Below are 20,249 nucleotides of genomic sequence, written 5' to 3'. Positions count from 1 at the left end.
TTTCTTGTTTCCCTCTGAGAAGCTCTTGTTGGTAGGTGGGGCCTACAGTCAGATAAGAAGTCTGCCCCAGTCCCTTGCTAGGGCTGCAGTTGGATTGGTAATTATCTTCCCCTCTCCCTGGAGCAGGAGTCACTTTGGAGTAGTTCTGGCCCCTGTTGGGTGCTTGTGTACTGCCGGGCTTTGGCACTGCTTTAGATGGGCTTCAGCAAAGGATGTATCAGAGGGGACAAGTCTGCAGTAGAATATGGGGCAGGGTGCATGTTGTTAGCAAGATTTGTGTGGGTCTGCTGGGGGAGAGGACCTGGAGCTGCTTTATAAACTGTTGCTGCAGGGCTAAAGGGAACAACTCTGCAGCAGAGTGTGGAGGCAGGGCTTGTGGTGCTAGCAAGGTCCCTCGGTTTGCTATGGGAGGGTACCTATAGCTGCCAGGCAAAACTCCTGCTGAGCTGGAGGAGGCAAATCTACAGAAGCATACAGTGGTGGTGCACATTGTTAGCAAGCTAGATAGTGTTGACACTATGCTCATTTCTGCAGGTGTCTGTTTATCTAGTCTGAGAGGTAGGGAAGGGAAATGGTACCCTCTGGCAATTTTGTTCCTGAAGCCTCCCAAAGATCCCTGCCCCTTCAGCACAGGCTCTGAGATTAGTAAATAAGTCTCCCTCTGGTATACCCCAGGCACTTTTCAAAGTTCAGCATCTGTGCTGTACTCTGGGGCTATTTGTTGTGCTGTCTCTTTAAGGGTGAGGACTCAGATTCCTATTGCCCTCCCAATTCTTCCAGAGGCAAGCCTGCTGTTATTTAAAGTTGCAGGTTTTAAACCCCACTGACTGTAAGAACTTGTGAAATCTGCCCCTTTGGTTTTCAAAGCCAGATGTTAGAGATTCCTCATCCTTGTGTGGGTTCCCCATGCCTGGTGTGCCTGGTGTGAAGTTCTCCTCTCCCCTCTCCATACTTATAGCATCCCTCTTTCCCAAATACAGTTCTGTGGGTCCCTTTAGCTCCAAACTGCATTTCTGTCCTTCCTACCTTCTTTGATATAGCCTCTTCTCTGCATTTAGCTAGGGATAGTCTGTTGGGCCAGTCTTTGGGTTGTTTTCTGAGTTATTTACACTGATGTGGGGATTATCTACTTGTATCCCTGGAAGGAGGTGAGTTTACGATCCTGCTACTTTACCATCTTCCCTGGAACTTTCAAACTGATTGCTTTTAAATGTGTCACATAACAGACTCCATTCTTCCCAGCATAGAAACCATTAGAGAAGATATTGCCAGAATCTGTGCCATTTTGGCTACCTTTTCTTGTAGGAATTTGGAAAGTGGTGGAGAAGTTGGTTAATTTGACCTGATAAATTTAAGAGGGTCCATGACCTTGACATTACTCTGATGTCCAAGCCTTGTATAATGTGGTATTCAATTTTCATGAATGAATCAGTCACATTTCTTTTAATGTGGGTTAGCTTTGTTTTCTGGGGGGTGATAGATTAGTAAGGGCCATAAGTAACTCAGCTAGATCCTGAGAGAAGTCTTCAATATCCATGTTAGTTCCAGGACAAAAAACATGGTTTATGGAAAGTTACTTTGGAAAAGTAAATTATTCCTGTTATATCAGTAAGCCATTTCTTTTCATCTATGATTTATTGAATTGTATTCTTATAATCCTATAGCTATAATTTAAAAACAAACATTTGCAAACACTTAAGGATAATATTTGCAAGAAACTGGAAAGAATGTCAAGACACCATTTCATATATCATGGTCTGCAATAATAATTTTAGTTCAATTTTGTCCCATCTTATGCCAACAAAGACTGATTTATAAAGCATGTTCCCTACTCCAGAACCAGATAATACTGGAGATAATTATTGTGCCTGGTTAGAGTTTAAGAGCAATTTCCTGAGGCACCACTTGTAAAAGTGAAAGAACATACATTGGAATGAGTGCTGTTCAGCTATATAGTAAAAGAAAAATACAAAATTGTTGCACAGAGCCTGTTTTCCAATATTAGTTTAAATAATAACTACATTATGCCTGGCAATCCCCCAGAACCTTTAATATTGTGATTTTAGTGTATGGATTCACAAATTCTTTTTAAACTTTGTAGGCGACACAAAAACATCTAATCATAATCTAATTTCAAACACTTTATTTAGAAATATGATTAGCTCCTTATCATCTAAAGTAGGAGTTAATAAGATTTAAAGCAGAATTTAGATTTCTTCTGGAAACCAAACTATATCTTTATTTTAAATAAGAATCATTAATTAATATCTAATTCAATTTGTAACATTTTAAAAGGACATTGAAAAATGTAAGAATATTGTTTTATGTTTTCATTTAAAGAAATCCTTTAAATATTAAAGAAAAAATTAATTTTGAAGATTTAACATAATTCAACTAAAAAATAGATTCTTACATATTTGTCAAGGAATAGCTAGACCTAAGAAATCTTTTAGCTTAAGTTAAACAGTGATAGGTCTACTTAATCTTGCTTTGGGAAACTATTGTTAGTCAGTGTTGACATTTTGTAGGTTCTCTAAATTCATCCCTGCCTTTAAAATGATGAAATTTGCTTCATACAATGTTGGTAAAACCAAAGGAGGGACAGAGCAAACTTTTGGCAAATTAAAACAAAGACCAACTAATTCAGGTCACTGGGTTTTAAAAAATCCATCTCTTATCCATTCGTTTTGATATATTTACTTTAGATAAATTATCAGTTTCCATTATTTGATCTTACAATCAGTGCACAGCTAGAGAAAAATAGAAATTTTTAAAAAGATAAATTTAGATGTTAAAAAAAATCACCTTTGTTGATAAAGAGAAGATTCTGTTATACTATGGTAGGTTTTAAACACTAAAGCTTTTCACATTTTCTAGCTTAAAGAAATAAAAACGTTTTTTTTTATCTAAATCTTTATTAGAAGAAAAAAAAAACATTTAAAACAATGAGTAACATCAAATTTCATTATTAAACATTTTAGTTATCAAAGATATTTAGACAATATGTTCCTAATATTTCTGCACAGCAGAAGCACAATGATTATAGAGCTCAGACTGTCATGTGCTCATGTGAGTTTTTTTGGCATAAAAGAATATCTAAAGTCACATTCAAACAAATGTGATCATAGATAAGCTGACAGTAACTTACTGTTGATTCTCAAAGCTTTCACAAATTATCATATTTGATGGACATTCCCTTGGGGTAAATACTTTAACATTGAGTAACAAACTGAATTCATTTTCTTTCAAGTTAGTAGTACTAGTAAAATTATTTAAAATTTAATTACAAATTATGTTCTGTTTATATTAGCACAATAAAAGTTAACATTATAAATAAACTGATTATTTCATATCAAAAGTTAGAAAATGAAATAAAATACATAGAACACTCCTTGATGATAATAATCATTTAAAACAGAGCTAATTCAGTACATGACAGCTATGAGCACCCTTTGCAGGGGTAGAGTTTCCCTTTATAATTTTTCAAAGTGTCCCTTTCCAAACTGTATAAAAACACTGAGAAATGTAGTCTTACACCTATTGTATTTTCAAAGATCTACTATAGAAAAGATTAGATTTTTAAACTTCTCACTTTTAGTGTAAAAAAAAAAAAGATCAACAAGCATCCTTTCAGGTTTTTTTTCTTGCGTGTAGTACACATTTGTGAATGTCCACTAGGCGCAAGGGAAATTGTTTATGCTGCAAAACGTACTCTACATAGTCACTAGGATCTCAAACATACTGAAATGACAAGTGGTTTCCAGTCAGTGAGCTAAGAGGGAAACAAATGCAAGAAGACTTGTTTCAATCACTAAACATTGCAGGTTCTGTGTGTGTGTGTGTGTGTGTGTGTGTGTGTGTTTAAACGATGTTTGTAAACTTGCCCACAAAAGCTGGGTAATATTAAACAGCCAGTAAGGCACTTTGTCAGAGAGGACGAAGTAGTAAAGGCTGGATGGTTGGCAATTTGTTTAATAGGAAACATTCTATACTTAGAGCAAAATCTGGAGCAGGCAGTCCTTTTACCAATTTACTGTCAAACGGGAGTTGGGAAAACTTTAAAATTTTCTCTTTCAGTTTGTTTACCAATTTTCCCTGCAGAAGTCTTTTAGTTGCAATTTAAAAAATATATTAGGAGATATCAATTCAAATAATGTATCATTTTTCAATCCAGTATTTAAAAGAATATGAACATATTCACTGGTGTTTTCAAAACATCCAAGCCACTCTATTTAAAAATGAATTACAAAACAGAAGATCTTAGTATAAAAATGTACCATGTTATTAACAATTCCCTTGCGACTTCAGATGGCTTCACATATTACAGTATAAGCTTTGGTATTAAACATGCAAATAAAAGCCAACAAGGTCATGAATACAGTGTTCCCAACACAAAGCACTTATGAAGCTAGCGTTGTGCAGACACAGCAGATGAAGATTTGGTAACACACCGCTGCACGATGACCACAGTTTGCACTTCTAAGGCTTCTTAGTTTGCATACTTGACTCGTTCAGAATCTTCAGGAGAGACTGACTCATGTAATAGGGCCTTTCAGTAGAACCATCGTTTCTTTCCATATCTTCCACTAGGAGGAAGAATGGCACAGAGTAAATATCAAAGCAAAACTGTAAGAGAAGTAACGTCGCCATCTACTGCATACTTGCTTTACAGCAGTTTAAGATTTTTTTTAATAGCACAGTTTTGGCATCAACATTATTGTAAACATACCTATGAGAAAACAAGCAGCCCTTGTTATTATGTTAGTAAAATATTATCTCATTGTGTGTACCAGCTCATATTCTGTCAATATGCATGCTTCTCAGTTGCATGATTGAGGAAATAACTTTTACCTTCTTTTGGATAGCAAACTTAAAAAAGAAAAAAAAAAATCCCCCAGGAATTTCTAAATTCACCTTCAAATTCCTGAAAAGTAGTATGTACTCAATTCACTTCCCAAATTACCATATGTGTCAAAATTTCTTTTGTTTTGCAATCAACAATTTATGTAGCATAGTTTTAAAAAATAAGATTTGTGAAATTTCAGTATATTTTAAACTGCATGTTTTGAAAAAAATGTTTTTTGCAGTTATGACTTTAATTGCTTTGTAAGATAACAGCTTCTATTTTTCCCCCTCAAAAACAATACTCATTTTTACTATCAATTACACAAAAAGTAACTAGTGGGGAATATTTTTTCTGACTAGAAATAAGCCCATATATAGTTAAAACTTCTACACTTAAAGGACGAACCTCTAAGTAGTAAAGAAGTTATTTAAAAATATTGAGCCAAACAGCATTCCTTTTCCTATGATTTGCACCAACGGGTTATATCCTTAAAATATAGCCAGTTTTAGAATGTGCCTCCATTTAGGCAGTGAACACTTTTACTCTAGTGAATTTTTTGGTCTAACCAGCATATATAATGTTAAATATTTAATATACGAGCCCCATCTAGTCTAAGATTCTAAATGCAGAAGTTGTGACTATTAGAAGTCTCCAAATTAATCTTTGTCTTAATTTTCTAACTCCTGGAACAGCCAAGAATGTAAGGAGAAAATAAGCCAATCAGTTTCTCACATGTTGATTTGTATTTTATTCAAGTGATTTTCCAAGTTTTATGTGTATCAGAATCAGCTAGAGAATTTTATAATAATTCACAAGCTGCCCTGCACCCAAATACAACATCTCAGAATTTCTTAAGGAAGGGGCACAGGCATCTATATTTATAACAAGTTCTCAGAGCGATTCTGATGCATACAAAACAATTAAAATTGTTTTGTTTCATGATTATGTATCAACATTAGACTACTCCGAAAGGGGATTTATTTCCTATCACTTTTCAACACTTGAGAGGTAACTATTTACTAGATCTCAGTTGTAACTTCTGTACTATTGACTAATAATTATAACCATCCAGAAAGATAGATTATCACTCTTCTCTGAATTATGATTCAAGGAGAATGAGAGTGAAGAAGGCCCTTGGTCAAGATGTGAAGACAAGTGACACTTTTGACTATAATGCTCTCAAGAAACTAAGAACAAGATGGTGGCCGTTATAAAGACCACTGTTTTGAAAATCTTCCTTATTTAAGCTGTCAGAGTTAGTCTACATCTAGGTTCCCATACTTCAGAATCATTAAGGAAATTAGTTTTTATATTAACTTGTGGCACAATGATACATTTCTGACTCTTTTTAATAAAAATTCATGGATCATATTTAGATCAAAATGTTAGATCAACACGTTCCTTTCTGTCAACAATTAAATAATTCTTATACACAAGTTTAGTGTAAAAGCCAAAACAATACTCCTTGATTAAGTGTTCCTTTTGGGGTAACTTTTATACCATTAGCCAAATCATACAAACGTGCACACAGAGATTGGGCAGGAAAAGTGCTTGAGTGTCTGATTTATGCTTTGCTCCACCATACAAAAGACTAAGGGGATGGTTGCCAGAAACCAACTTGTTGCTCTGGCCAGCAGGGGTGGAGTATAAAAATAACTTTCCTGCTAAGCTCTGAGGGAGATTTCCTAACCCACAGTATATACCCCTGTAAAGGTACCAGACAAGGTACCTATGGAGTGCTTAGGTATATTTCCTTAGAGTAAAATCTGAAGGTCTTACTCATCTATTCTCTTTCCCCAAAGTTGAACTCAAACTAAACCTTTTGTAGAATGAAGCCAAACAATGTCTTTAATCTAGAAAAACAGGTTTGCTTATAAAAACAGGTGTGCTTATAAAAGACATAATCACTCTTCTGAAACAAATCCATTCCAGTTTTCTATATGGCAGGAATAGGGAAATAGGAATTTGTCTCTGTTTGGGTTAGAGACAAGAGGCATGCATTACATGGCCATTTCAGTTTTGTTCAGAACATTTTCACAGTGGCCAGAGGTTCATATCATTGGAAATGGTATTCCAGAACTCAGATTCAGCTTCACTATGAATATAATTACACTAAAATGAAGTGGGCTATGAAGGTTTCACAGTAATTTTTACCTAATAATGCTCTCTATGGAACTTGCATAACATTAACATCTCTATGTATATTATGGTCTTGAATCATGTACTGAAATATACTTCCTAGAGAAACATGAATACAAATTTAATCACAGTTTAGATAGCTGTCCACTAGCTTGAGCAGCTATATAGGCATAGTACCATATTTACAAATTTAGTACCATAAGCTGGTTAACTCTATCAATCTTTTTTATGGCTAATTGACGATACATTTATAGTGCTTTCAAAAATTGCCTGAATATCTTTTACAAACACATTTATAAAAAGAAAGGCTATCAAAGTGCTGCAATGGGAAACAGCACTCTGAGTTATAAAAGTATTGTTTTAAACACTTTCAGCTATAGGCTTTAAAAATATGTTTGACATTTACACCTTGCTCTTCGGCTGGGACCACAGTCTATAAAGTATCCTAGTTCACAGAGGCTACTGTCATCAAATGTCTGTCACCTCAAGTGGTACCAGGTTCTGGCTTTTCAGCAATAAGCATAGAAATTTCACATGACTCAAAAGCCTCATTTTTGAGTTACACATGATCTAATTTACAAAACTTCTATTTAAAAATGAATGTCACTGTTTGGAGCTTTTCTACTCTTTCTGCTTCTGGGAAACTAGTTGCATCTTGTTCAGAGTTCCGTGCAGGGTAGGGGCTAGGAAGTAGGGTTTTTCTGTGGATCCATCATTTCTTTCCAGATCTTCACCTGTATATGCAGCAGCCAAAGCAGGCAAAAGCAGCAAGCGGCAGCACAATTAAATATTTTTAGAAATTGGAGAGTCAAACAGGGAAAAATCAGAGAAATTAGTGTTAGAAAGTCAAATATAAGACAAATTAGTACCATTAAGTTGCTGATGCTCGACAAAGTAAGAAATTTCAACTTCTGACAGGAAGCACTAAAACTTCCTAAATCCCCCCCAATGCTCAAAGAGGTTTATTTTGGTAGTGTAAAGGCTAATAAGATCTTTCATGTCCTTTCAAAAGTATTATCTCTCATTGGTGACTGTTCATTTCAGAACGGTAAAATGTCACATCCTCGGAGATGAATCTGAACAAAAAGTGTATGATCCTGTGATAAATGTAGAACAATAATTCATTTTCAGAGTTCAAAGTCACTTTTCATGGTAGTCCACACCCTAATGTTACAGATGAAGAAACGGGAGGCCCGGCTATACGAAATGATCCTCCTGAAGTCAAAAGCTCTGAGGCAATCGGAATGAGGTGAGGATCCAGCCTCTTGTCACTTAGTTCAGTTCTTGTCCTACTTAACTATATAAGGCATCCTGTTTTAAATCCCTTCAGACTGCATTAGAAAACTAATGTTCTCTGACTTCACGTAATACATGAATTTAACTTCCTATTGTGCCTAGGCTAGTAATTAAATGATGGTGTGTTCACTAACACATATTGGGTGTTTCAGGGAAAGCATCAGAAGGATGCTGAGAAGCAAAGACAAGCCAGCGTGTAATTAGCTTTCCTAAAAGCTACATGCAATTTGCAGCAGATAATATCTATCAATAAACATACAAGTACAACTTAATTCTATGTTTTCACTGGTATATTAAAAAAAGATTTTGTTATTCATAGTCCTTATTATGACAAAGGATAAGAAATATATAAAATCATATAGGATAATTATGGATTTATGGAATAAATCTAAATTATTTTTCATCCTTTTGGGAATGGTTGGATGATTTAGATTTTTGCATTGGACTTCATAGTGACCTTCCTTACATACAAAATGAAAAGCTAGGGGGGGAATATGATGGACACTGAACATTTTTGTTCTTTCACCTTCATCATATTTCTATATGATAGATCATATATCTATATTGTTATTACCATTTGAGACATTGTTAGGATGCCTAGTATGGATCACATTAATAATCATCTACAACTACTACTGTTTTCTCGTACTGGGACCAGACTTCTCATTGCCTTGTAATGTAAAAAAGATGCCATGTTTCAGGGCACCTGGATGGCTCAGTCAGATAAGCATCCGACTTTGGCTCAGGTCATGATCTCAGGGCTTGTGAGTTTGAGTCCCGTGTCGGGTTCTGTGCTGACAGCTCAGAGCCTGGAGCCTGCTTTAGGTTCTGTGTCTCCTTGTGAGTTATGCCCCCAAATAAATAAATAGTCAGTTTTATTCAACTGGATCACTCAATAATGCCTTCACAGAATGTTTTCTCTGCTTTTCTTAAGAGCAATGTGCCAGAGAAATCATCTCTCAGAAGGTACAGCTGTATGGCTAACAGTTTGTTCTTTCATCCTCAGAGCCTACTTTATTAGCCTGAAAGTGAAGGCCAGATCAAGCTCCTAAGGTGCTAGGTTCTCCAGGGATTTTAAGAGGAGATACTGATAGAAAACCTATCCATTCTGAGTTACACATGCCACCCAGAAGCACAGCAAAGTCAGTGATCAAAGTTCATAGGAAGTATTTTAACTCTAAGCATCAGAACTGATCTGTTTCGTGGGCATTCTCCTCTATGAATCCTATCTGTCTAGTATGAATTGGCTGTATGTGTCTTTGAAACCATTGCCAGCTTGGCTCTATCAGAATCTATAAAGGCTCTCTTCAAAGAATTCCTAAAGTCCAGTCTCAAAGCCCAGTCATATTCTCAGTTCTGTTAATAAAACACAAGAGAATCCACTCATTATCATAAATTTGAAAACACTAAGAAATACTAAATTTGAAAGTACTAACACCATGCCATGAAGCCTGAGGTTCATTTCAGTGGCTGACCCTGCTGTGCTTTGCAAACTCCATTCTCTCAGATGTTAAGGTTTAAAGAGCATCTACTAAACAATGTCTCTTTTCAAATAAGCACTATTTGGTAGTTGCAGCCAGGTCATAGCAAATCCACAAGCCAGCTAAGGACATGGGTCTTAACCTTCTTATCTTTCAGTTACTCTCCAAAGGGGGGAAACACATATACTGAAAACTTACAGAAGCAGATGAAAATTGTATCAACACACATTGCATAGACGCTGAAGAACCCATGTGCAACTAGGTAAGATCCAATAATGACTGTCTGTAAATGAGTAAAGAAAATGAAGATGTTATTAACTCAGCCAGAAGAACAATAATGCAGCTTTAAATGAAAGTCATGAAGAGAAACTTTGAAGTACCCTATGTTAGAAAATATTTCAATATAAAGACCAAGGAAATCCAATGGTAACGTTTTTGGGTGCCTTGTACTGGGATTTAAATGTATTAGATTACCTGCCAGTTGTTTTACCCCTATCCCAAATGCCCACCAAAAATATCCCAATTTTTTTTTTTTTTTTTAAGGCAGTAAAGCATGGGAGTTAACGTAACACACTGCCTAGGTTTGAATCACATGTCAGGCTCTCAGTTAACAAGTTACCTAACCTCACTGTGCCTGCTGCCTCCCATAAAAAGTTATTGGTGGGCAAGGGAAGAATGTGAATAGCAATAATATTTATGACATATGGAGTTAATTGTTATAGATACTGCAGGGCTCTGACATATGGAGTGAGTTAATTGTTATACATACTACAGGGCTCCTCCCAGGTCCTCTCCAGCTGCTGCATCTATCCCCCAGTTAGGAATGTAGGCTGCTGATGACTGAGCAGGTTCCCTCATTAGGAATTGCCCTCACTGCAGGGACTGCCTCACCCAAGCTTATAGCCCCATCTAGGGGACGACCCCTGGCCAACAGCTGCCTGATGCAGCATGCAAATTCTTTTGTCAGAACTTCCTGTAATTATGTCTGAGGGCTCAGCTATAAATGCAGCATCGGTCAGCTTCTTCCTTTGCCCATGTCTGCCTCCTTACTTCCTTTTTCAAGGGTATCTCAGGAGAGCACTTCGTAATAAACCTTCCACATGCAATCCTCTCTCTCAGAGGTTGTTTCTAAGGAATACCGTCTAAAGCAGAATAAGGCTTGGCACGAAGTAAGACCAATAATGTTAGCTGTCTTTATTTTTCTAATTCCTTTTTGCTTTTTCTTCTGTCATCTCTGATCAATCAGTCAGTGTTACCCAGTTGCTATGAATGAATTGTGACCTCTCAAAATGCATATGTTGAAATCTAATCCCCAATGTGATGTTATCTCGAGGTGAGGTTTGAGGGAGGTAATTAGGTCATGAGGCTGGGCCTTAATCAGTGGGATTAGTGCCATTGTAAGAGGAGATAGGAGAGATGATGACCTCTCTCTCCACCATATTACGATACAATGAGAAGGTGTCCCTTTGCAAACCAGGAAGAGAGCTCTCACCAGGAACTGAATCTGTGGGCACTTTAATCTTGGGCTTCTTAGCCTTCAGAACTGTGAGGAATAAATTCTTGTTTAAGCCACCCAATCTATGATATTTTTGTTATAGAAGCCTGAAGTAAGACACCAGCTCTTACCAGCAAAGGTACCCAGTAGTAATTTAAAGATGTTGGTCCTTCTATAATCGTTGGCAATCTTTGTGTGAAGAGTAAGAAGGCCAGCACACCTACATTGGAAAGGCAGAACATGTCTATTATGTACTTGCAAAGGAATAGTTTTTTGTAGTAAAGGAGTTTCTCCTAATACCTTCTAAAGTTATGTTTATTATTATTACTTACCTATACATCCAGTAACTAGAATTTTCCCCAGGATTAGTACAAAGTCTGTAACGTTATCCATAACTGCAACTCTAAGAATCAGAAAAAAGAAAGTATAATTTTGTGTTTAAATTACATTTGTTACTTGAAATTTATTAAAGTAAATAATTCATGGGGTGCCTAGGTGGTTCAGTTGGTCGAGCGTCTGACTTCAGCTCAGGTCATGATCTTGCTGTTTCTGAGTTTGAGCCCCGCATCAGGCTCTATGCTGATAGCTCAAAGCCTGGAGCCTGTATTCGGATTCTCTCTCTCTCTCTCTCTCTCTCTCTCTCTCTCTGCCCCTCCCCTGCTCAGGTTCTGTCTCTCTCTCTCTCTCTCTCTCTCTCTCTCAAAAATAAATAAACACTAAAAAAAATTTTAAGCATTTAAATTTTTTGAGCTCATTTTGATATGTCTTTGATGGAAATTCTATTTGGCATTTGTTCAGTGCAAGGAATGAAGACAGCCTCTGGGGATTAAGTTCTGACTTAATTTTGATGAAGTAAACAGAAGATGGCATTGTCAGGCACTATTGGTGTCAGCCTATTTTGAAGCCTAAAACACCCTGACTCCTGAGGATGTTTCATATCTTCCCTGGTTTTGCTATTCAGACTCTGTCAATTTTGGGAGAGGGAAATTGCCAGAAACATGATGTTCGTGTAGAGAATTTCTTGAGTAGTGGGGATAATAAAAATGTATAAAATGCAAGTGGGTGTGAAGATATAGATGAATGAGGGAAGCAACAATTCTAAGATATAAAAAGAAATAGTATGAGAGAGTAGATTTAAATCTATCAAATTGAAAGATAATATTCATGTCTAAAAGACCACCATCACTTTAAATAACATGTGAAGTATATGATGCTCAAGGTTCACCAAATTGTCTTTTGCAAATTCAACCTGATTACTTACTTACTTTAAAACATTTCTCATCAGCAGATTGAAAGCCTCTCTTGCTGACATGCAGAAGTTTTTGCCATATATTGCAATCTGAAGAAAACAGTTGATATTATTCTAGAGTCAGTAACATACCCTAACAAGACCAATAGACAACCCAGTGAGAGGAAAATGAATTCATTCTCTTGTCACCCAAACAGCTACTCTCATTCCTCTTTCCAGCATTTGGGTATGTGAGAGACATGGGAACTATGTGTTCTCAACTCTGCACAGCTGTCAGGGGCATTGACAATAAGGTGCACTTCAGATGCTATATGCTTGTAAACTCCATGGGAATTAGACCACACCAAACAGAGGCATGTCTTTTTCTCAAATATCAGGACATGGCTTCTGTTCTTTGAAGTGTTTTGGCTAGGGTTTATTGTAAATAGGTTAAGTGTTGCAGCATTCAAATTAATAATTACTCTCAGGAAACCAATGCCTTTTGATACATTTGATTTACTCATTAGGAGATTCAATACAGTATTCTCACTGGAGGTAAATTAATGACAGTTTGAATCTTCATGACTATTTGGATCACTCCTGCAGACTCTGTGTCATGGTGATAACAAACCAGTATCATAAGGTTGTAGTTGCTAAATTTTAGAATTATACTTTTGGAGCTCCTATTTTAAAAAATCTCTTCAGTAGCTTCCCTATTCCCATAGGAAATAAGTAACATATTCATTTAGGCCCGGTCAATGCCCACACATTTCAACATAAGATTTCTTAAAAAGACCATTCTGTATGTGAATCCCAGGAAGGTATTTTTTCTTTTTCCTCAGAGTGATGCATAGACTCAGCTTTCTTCCCACTAAGCTATGTCAAAGACACACAAAATCTTTTCATTCTAGCACATTTTAAAATTTCTAAGGTAAATATTTTCCCTCTTTAAAAAGATATTAACAGTAATAATGAAGTACAGTTAGCATACTACTCAACTAGGAAAGCATGGCCCTGAATCATGCATTGGATTCACAAATCCTTATATCATCATGGTGGTAAATTCAACTGCATGATGTAAAAAGTGTTAGAGATGGGAAATGTAGACATGGGGTTGGGGTTTGCAAAGAAGAAACTTAGTAAATAAAAAGTAATCTACTTACCATAATATAGGCATTTCTGTTCAAAAACTTTACCACTGTTTCCAAACACCAGAAACAGCATTTCAGGCAGCATTGTAGAAATTTAGAAATATTGTTCTGGGCCTCTATGAAAATGAGATATTCAAATTGATGAATTATTTGTGACTAAACTCTAGGAATCAAAAACACAAAAACTTTAAAAACAGGCTTTTAATTTTTTTCAATTGTGGTAAAATATACATAAAAGTTACCATTTTAACCATTTTAAGTGTATTAATTCAATTGTGTAAAATACTGTACAGTTCAGTTCAATCCAGTAAGTGCATTCACAGTGTTGTACCACCATTATCACTATCCATTTCCAGAACTTTTCATCTCAAATAGAGACTCTGTGCCTATTAAACAGTCACTTCATTCTCCCCTTTTCCCAGCTCCTGGTAACCTCTATTGTATTTTGTATGAATTTGCCTCTTCTAGATACCTCATGTAAGTGAAATGATACAATATTTATCTTTTTGTGTCTCGCTTATTTCACTTAACAAAGTTTTTAATGTTTATCATTTCATTCCTTTTTAGAGCCTAACAACATTCCATTGCAGGTATATATTACATTTTGTTTATCCTTTTATCTGTTAATGGAAATTTGGGTTTTTCTACCTTTTGGCTACTGTGAAACTTGTGTGCAAGTCTCTGTTTCAATTCCTGTTTTCAATTCTTTTGAGTATATACCTGTAGAAGTGAAATTGCTGGATCATATGGCAATTCTACCTTTAGCTTTCTGAAGAATCACCATAATGTTCTCCACAATGGCTATACCATTTTACATTTCCATCAGCCATATACTAAGGTTCCTAGTTTATCTTCATCCTACAAATATTAGTTATTTTCATTTTTTAAAATAGTAGCCATTCTAATGGATATGAAGTGGTACCTTCACATTACACATAACCACATTACAGTTTTGATTTGCATTTCCCTAATGAATAATACTGAGCATCTTTCCATGTGCTTATTCGTGATTTGTGTATCTTCTTTGGAGCAATGTATATGCAAATCCTTTGTGGAAGGGACCAAGATGGTGACATAGGAGGTTCCTGAACTTCCCTCCTTCTGCAGATGCACTTAAAGTACAGCTACATGTGGAACAATGTCTTCTGAGAAAAAAACAGAGACTAACTGAATGACTCCTACCCCATCAGCAAACTAAGAAAATGACCATAGTGAAACGGGTAGGAAATGTTTAGACAAACTTCCTGTAAAGCCAATTTCTGGCACAGAACCATACTATAAGGAAGATACCCCCCAATATCAGGCTCTTCCTGAGGAGTGAAAGGTTTGGACAGCACATATAGAATTCCAACTTTTAAGGCAACCACACAAAGCACAGGCCGCCAAAACTCTTAGCTCTGAAAGCCAGTGGGGTTTATAACCACAAGTCCCACAGCACTATGCAACACAAATAGGCAGTTCTGTACAAGCACATATGGTAGCACTCATTGTGGTTGGACAGTTGAATTCATCCAATTAGAGAAGCAAAAAGAGAAAAGAATGGATAGAGTGATGGATGTATTGGACACTACCAAACAGACCAATATGGAGGTGCCAAAAGGAGGAGAGAAAGAAAGGGGCAGAAAGTTTATTTAAAGAAATAATGGTGGAAAACTTCTCTAATCTGGAAAAACAAACAGACATCCAGATCTAGAAAGCCTAAAGAATACCAAAAAAGATGAATCTAAAGAGACCTACACTGAAACACACAAAATTAAATTTTCAAAAGTTGAAAGGTAGTTAAAAGCAGTGGTAGAAAAGTGACTTTTACCTCCTTCCATATGACTATCAGATTTTTCAGCAGAATACTTATAGGCCAGAAAAAAGAAGTGGAATGATATATGCAAAGTGATGAAAGAAAAAAAAAACTGCCAAGGAAGAAACTCAATGTGGCAAAATTGTCCTTCAGAATGAAGGACAGATAAAGTTTTCCTCATAAAAGCTGAAAGAGTACATCACCACTAGAGCAGCCTTACAAGAAACGAAAAAGGGAGTTCTTTAGGCTGAAACAAAAGGATGCTAATTGATAGCTGAAAATATGTGAAAGTATAAAACTCACTGATAAAAGGTAAATAAATAGTTAAATTCAGAACACTCTAAAATTGTAATGGTGGCAGGTAAATCACAACTCTAGTATAAAGATTAAAATACAAAATATTAAAGATAACTACAACTACAATATAAAATCTAAAAATATGTAAATTGTGTCACCAAAAACACCATAGCATAAAATGTGGGGAAAGTGTAAAAATGTAGAGTGTTTGTACATATTCAAAATTAAGTTATCAGCTTAAAATAGATTGATAGAACTATAAGACATTTGACATAAAATATACAGCCAGAAAATAATTAACAAAATGGCAATACAAAGTCCATAACTATCAATAATGTAAATGAACTAAATTCTCCAATCAAAAGAGTGAATGGATTAAAAAAAAAAAAAACTCAACTATAAGCTACCTACAAGAGTCTCAGTTCACCTTTAAAAACACAGACAGGTTTTGAAATGAAAGTGAGGGATTGGGAAAATATTTTTCATGCAAAAAGAAACCAAACTAAAGTGGGAATAGCTTTACTTATATCACACAAAATAGACATTAAGCCAAAAACTGTAACATGAAGGCCATTATACAGTGATAAAGGAGTGTGTTCATCAAAAGAATATAAAAATTATATTTATGTACCCATCATTGGAGTACCCATCATTTATAAATGCAAAAATCCTCAACAAACTATTAGCAAACTGTATTCAGTAGTATATTAAAAGGATAATACACCAAGATCAAGTGGATTTATCCAAGGGATATAAGGATGGTTCAATACATGCAAATCAATAAATGTGATGTACCACATTAACAAAATGAAGGATAAAAATCATCATCATCTCAGTAGATGCAGAAAATTAATTTGACAAAATTCAACCTCCTTTCATCATAAAAACTCACAATAAATTGGTTATATAAGTCATCAACATAATAAAAGCCATATATGACAAGCCTACAGCTAACATCATAATCAATGGTAAAAAGCTGAAAGCCTTTGCTCTAAAATCAGGAAGAAAACAAGGATGTCCATTCTTGCCATTTTTATTCAACATAGTAATGGAAATCCTAGTCAGAGCAATTAGGCAATAAAACAAGTAAAAGGCATTAAAATTGGAAAAGTTGAAATAAAATTGTCTTTGCAGATAATACAATAGTATTTATACAAAACCCTATAGTCCAGCAAACAAATACTATTAGAACTAATAAATGAATTCAATGAAATATAGGAAACAAAGCCAATATTCAAAATTCAGCTGCATTTCTATATACTAACAACCAACTATTGGTAAGAGAAATTAAGAAAACAATCCCATTTAAAACTGCATCAAAACCAAGAAAATACCTAGAAACAAAATTAACTAAGGTGGGGAATTACTTGTGTATTGAAAACCATAAGCCATTGATGAAATAAAGATACAAATAAATGAAAATATTCCATATTCATGAGTTGGAAAAATTAATATTATTAAATGTACATAATATCCAATACAATCTACAAAAATCAATGTAATTCTTATCAAAATTCCAATGGAATTTCTCACACAAATGGAAAAAACAATCCTAAAATTTGTTTGGAAGCACAAAAGACTGAATAGCCAAAACAATTAAGAAAGAAAAACAAAGCTGAAGGCATTACATGTCCTGATTTCAAACTATATTACAACGCAATGGTAATCAAAATAGTATATAGCACTGGGAAAGAAATAGACACACAAATGAATGGAACAGAATAAATGGAAAGCCCAGAAGTACACCCATGTATATATGCTCAATTAATTTTCAAAGAAGGAGTGAAGAATATACAGTGGAGAAAGGTTAGTCTCTTCAATTCAGTTGTTTTGGGAAAACTGAATGTCCACATGCAAAAGAATAAAATTGGACCCTTAGACCACACAAAACAACTCAAAATGGATGAAAGATTTGAATGGAGACCTGAAACCATAAAACTCCTAGAAGAAATCATAGGGTAAGCTCTTTGACATTGGTCTTAGAAATGACTGGATTTAATACCAAAAGCAAAGGCAACAAAAGAAAAAATAAACAAGTGGGATTGCATCAAACTGAAAAGCTTCTGCACAGCATAGGAAACCATCAACAAAATTAAAAGGCAATCTATGGAATAGGGGAAAATATTTGCAAACCATATATGTGATAATGAGTTAATATCCAAAATATACAAGGAACTCCTAGAACTTAATAGCAAAAACCAAAAAACAATAACCCGATTTAAAAAAATGGGGGGCGGGGCACCGGGGTGGTTCAGTCAGTTAAGCATCCAAGTTTGCCTCGGGTCATGACCTCATTTGTGAGTTCAAACCCCACATTGGGCTCACTGCTGTCTGCCTGTCAGTGCAGAGCCTGCTTTGGATCCTCTGTCCCTCTCTCTCTGCCCCATCCCCACTGCACTCTCCCCAAAATAAATACGTATTTTTAAAAAATGGGCAAAGGACCCAGACAGACATTTTCCCAAAAAAGACATAAAGATAGCTAATAGGTACATGAAACAGTGCTTGACATTACTACTTATCAGAGAAAGTAAATAAAAATTACAATGAGATAGAAGATAGGATGTCTGTTATCCAAAAGACAAAAGATAAGGATGTGGACGTGTGGATGTGGAGAAAAGGGAATTCTTGTATACTGGTGGTAGGAATGTAAATTGGTACATCTACTATGGAAAACAGTATGGAAGTTCCTCAAGAAATTAAAAATAGAACTATCATACTATCCAGCAATTCTACTTTTGTGTATATATTCAAAGAAAATGAAATCACTGTCTCATAGAGATATTTGTATTCCTATGTTCACTGCAGCATCATTTACGATATAAATGTATGGAAACATGTCATTTAATGGATCAGTGGATGAAGAAAATGTGGTATAAACACACAAGGAACATTATTCACCTTTTAAAAAGGAAATCCTGCTTTTGCAGCAACACAGATGAACTTGATGGGCATGATACTAAGGGAAATAAGTCAAATAGAAGAAGACAAATACACATGATATCACTTATATGTAGAATTTTTTAAAATGTTGAACTCATCTTAGAATGGGGGTCACCACAGGCTGGGGAATGGGGAAAATAGGGAGAACTGGTAAAAAGTACAAATTTGAAGTTGTAAGTTGAAAGGGTGAAAAAGGTAATGAAAAAGGTCCTAGCATCCAATGCACAACATGGTGAATATAGTTGACAATACTACATTGTACAATTTAAATTTGCTGAAAGGTAGAATTTAAGCATTCTCATCAAAAATAATGAGAGAGAAAGAAAAGAAAAGAAAAGAAAAGAAAAGGAAGGAAGGAGAAAAAGAAAAGATAAATATATGAGGTAATGGACATGTTTGTTACCTTGAATGTGGGATTCCTTTCACAACGTATGTATATATCAAATCACATGTTGTATACTATAAATATATTACAATTTTGCAAATTATACCTCAATAAAGCTGAAAAAATTTACATAATTTTAAGAATCCTTTGCTCATGTTGAATTGGATTGTTATTGTTGAGTTGTAGAAGCTCTTTATATATTCTGAATATTGCTTATCTGGTAGATGATTTGCAAATATTTTCTCCTATGGTTGTCTTTTCATTAGTAATGTCTCTTAGTAATGTCTTTTGATGCACAAGCTTTTTGTATGTGTGTGTGAAATCTAATTAATCTTTTTTTTTCTTTTGTTGCCTGTGCTTTTGGTGTTACATCTAAGGAATCTTCATCAAATCCAGAGTCCACAAAGATTTCCTCCTCTGCTTTCTTCTAGAGTTTTACTTTTGTTTTAGTTTTTGTGTTTAAGCCTTTGATCCATTTTGAATTGACTTTTGTATATGGTGTAGAATATGGGCCCAACTTAGTCCTTTTGCATGTGGATATCCAGTTTTTCTAGAAATGTTAATTGAAAAAATGGTCCTTTCCCCATTGAGTGGCCTTATATGTGAGGGTTCATTTTAGGGTTCTCTATTCCAGGTCTCTGTGTCTGTCCTTATGCCAGCACCACACTTTTTTTTTTATGTTTATTTATTTTTGAGACAGAGAGATAGCATGAGCTCTGGAGGGTAGAGAGAGAGAGAGGGAGACACAGAATCCGAAGCAGTCTCCAGGCTCTGAGCTGTCAGCACAGAGCCCGATGCAGAGCTTGAACTCATGAGCTGTGAGATCATGACCTGAGCTGAAGTTGGACACCCAACCGACTGAGCCACCCAGGTGCCCCCCCCCCACTGTTTTGATTACTGTAGCTTTTTTTTTTTAATTAATGTTTATTTTTGTGAGAGACAGAAAGCAGGGAAGGGGCAGAGAGACAAAGAGACACAGAATCTGAAGCAGGCTCCAGGCTCTAAGCTGTCAGCACAGAGCCCGATGCGGGGCTGGAACTTGTGAACCACAAGATCATGACCTGAGCCGAAGTCGGACGCTTAACCAACTGAGCCACCCAGGCACCCTGATTACTGTAGCTTTATATTAAATTTTGAAATGAGGTATCTGGGAGTATTCAACTTTGTTCTGTTTGAAGATTGTTTTGCCAATAAAA

General features: G+C 35.6%; 1 protein-coding gene across 8 annotated transcripts in view; it reads right to left on the bottom strand.

Moving 5' to 3' along the window:
• Positions 1–4,260: 4,260 nt before the first annotated feature.
• Positions 4,261–20,249, bottom strand: part of SLC44A5 (solute carrier family 44 member 5) — a 370,848-nt gene continuing 354,859 nt past the window's right edge. For all 8 annotated transcript variants that reach the window (XM_060626610.2, XM_060626604.2, XM_060626603.2 and 5 more), the window contains 6 exons: positions 13,649–13,752; positions 12,523–12,596; positions 11,590–11,660; positions 11,389–11,477; positions 9,961–10,045; positions 4,261–4,586 (listed from right to left, as the gene is read on the bottom strand). In XM_060626610.2, the coding sequence (XP_060482593.1) occupies positions 4,480–4,586; positions 9,961–10,045; positions 11,389–11,477; positions 11,590–11,660; positions 12,523–12,596; positions 13,649–13,752 (530 nt within the window). In that variant the 3' untranslated portion in view covers positions 4,261–4,479. The remainder of the gene's footprint in view (positions 4,587–9,960; positions 10,046–11,388; positions 11,478–11,589; positions 11,661–12,522; positions 12,597–13,648; positions 13,753–20,249) is intronic.

The sequence above is a fragment of the Panthera onca genome, chromosome C1 (assembly GCF_046562875.1).
Source record: "Panthera onca isolate mPanOnc1 chromosome C1, mPanOnc1 haplotype 2, whole genome shotgun sequence".
In the NCBI taxonomy this organism is placed as follows: domain Eukaryota; kingdom Metazoa; phylum Chordata; class Mammalia; order Carnivora; family Felidae; genus Panthera; species Panthera onca.
This window is presented reverse-complemented; position numbering and strand designations above follow the sequence as displayed.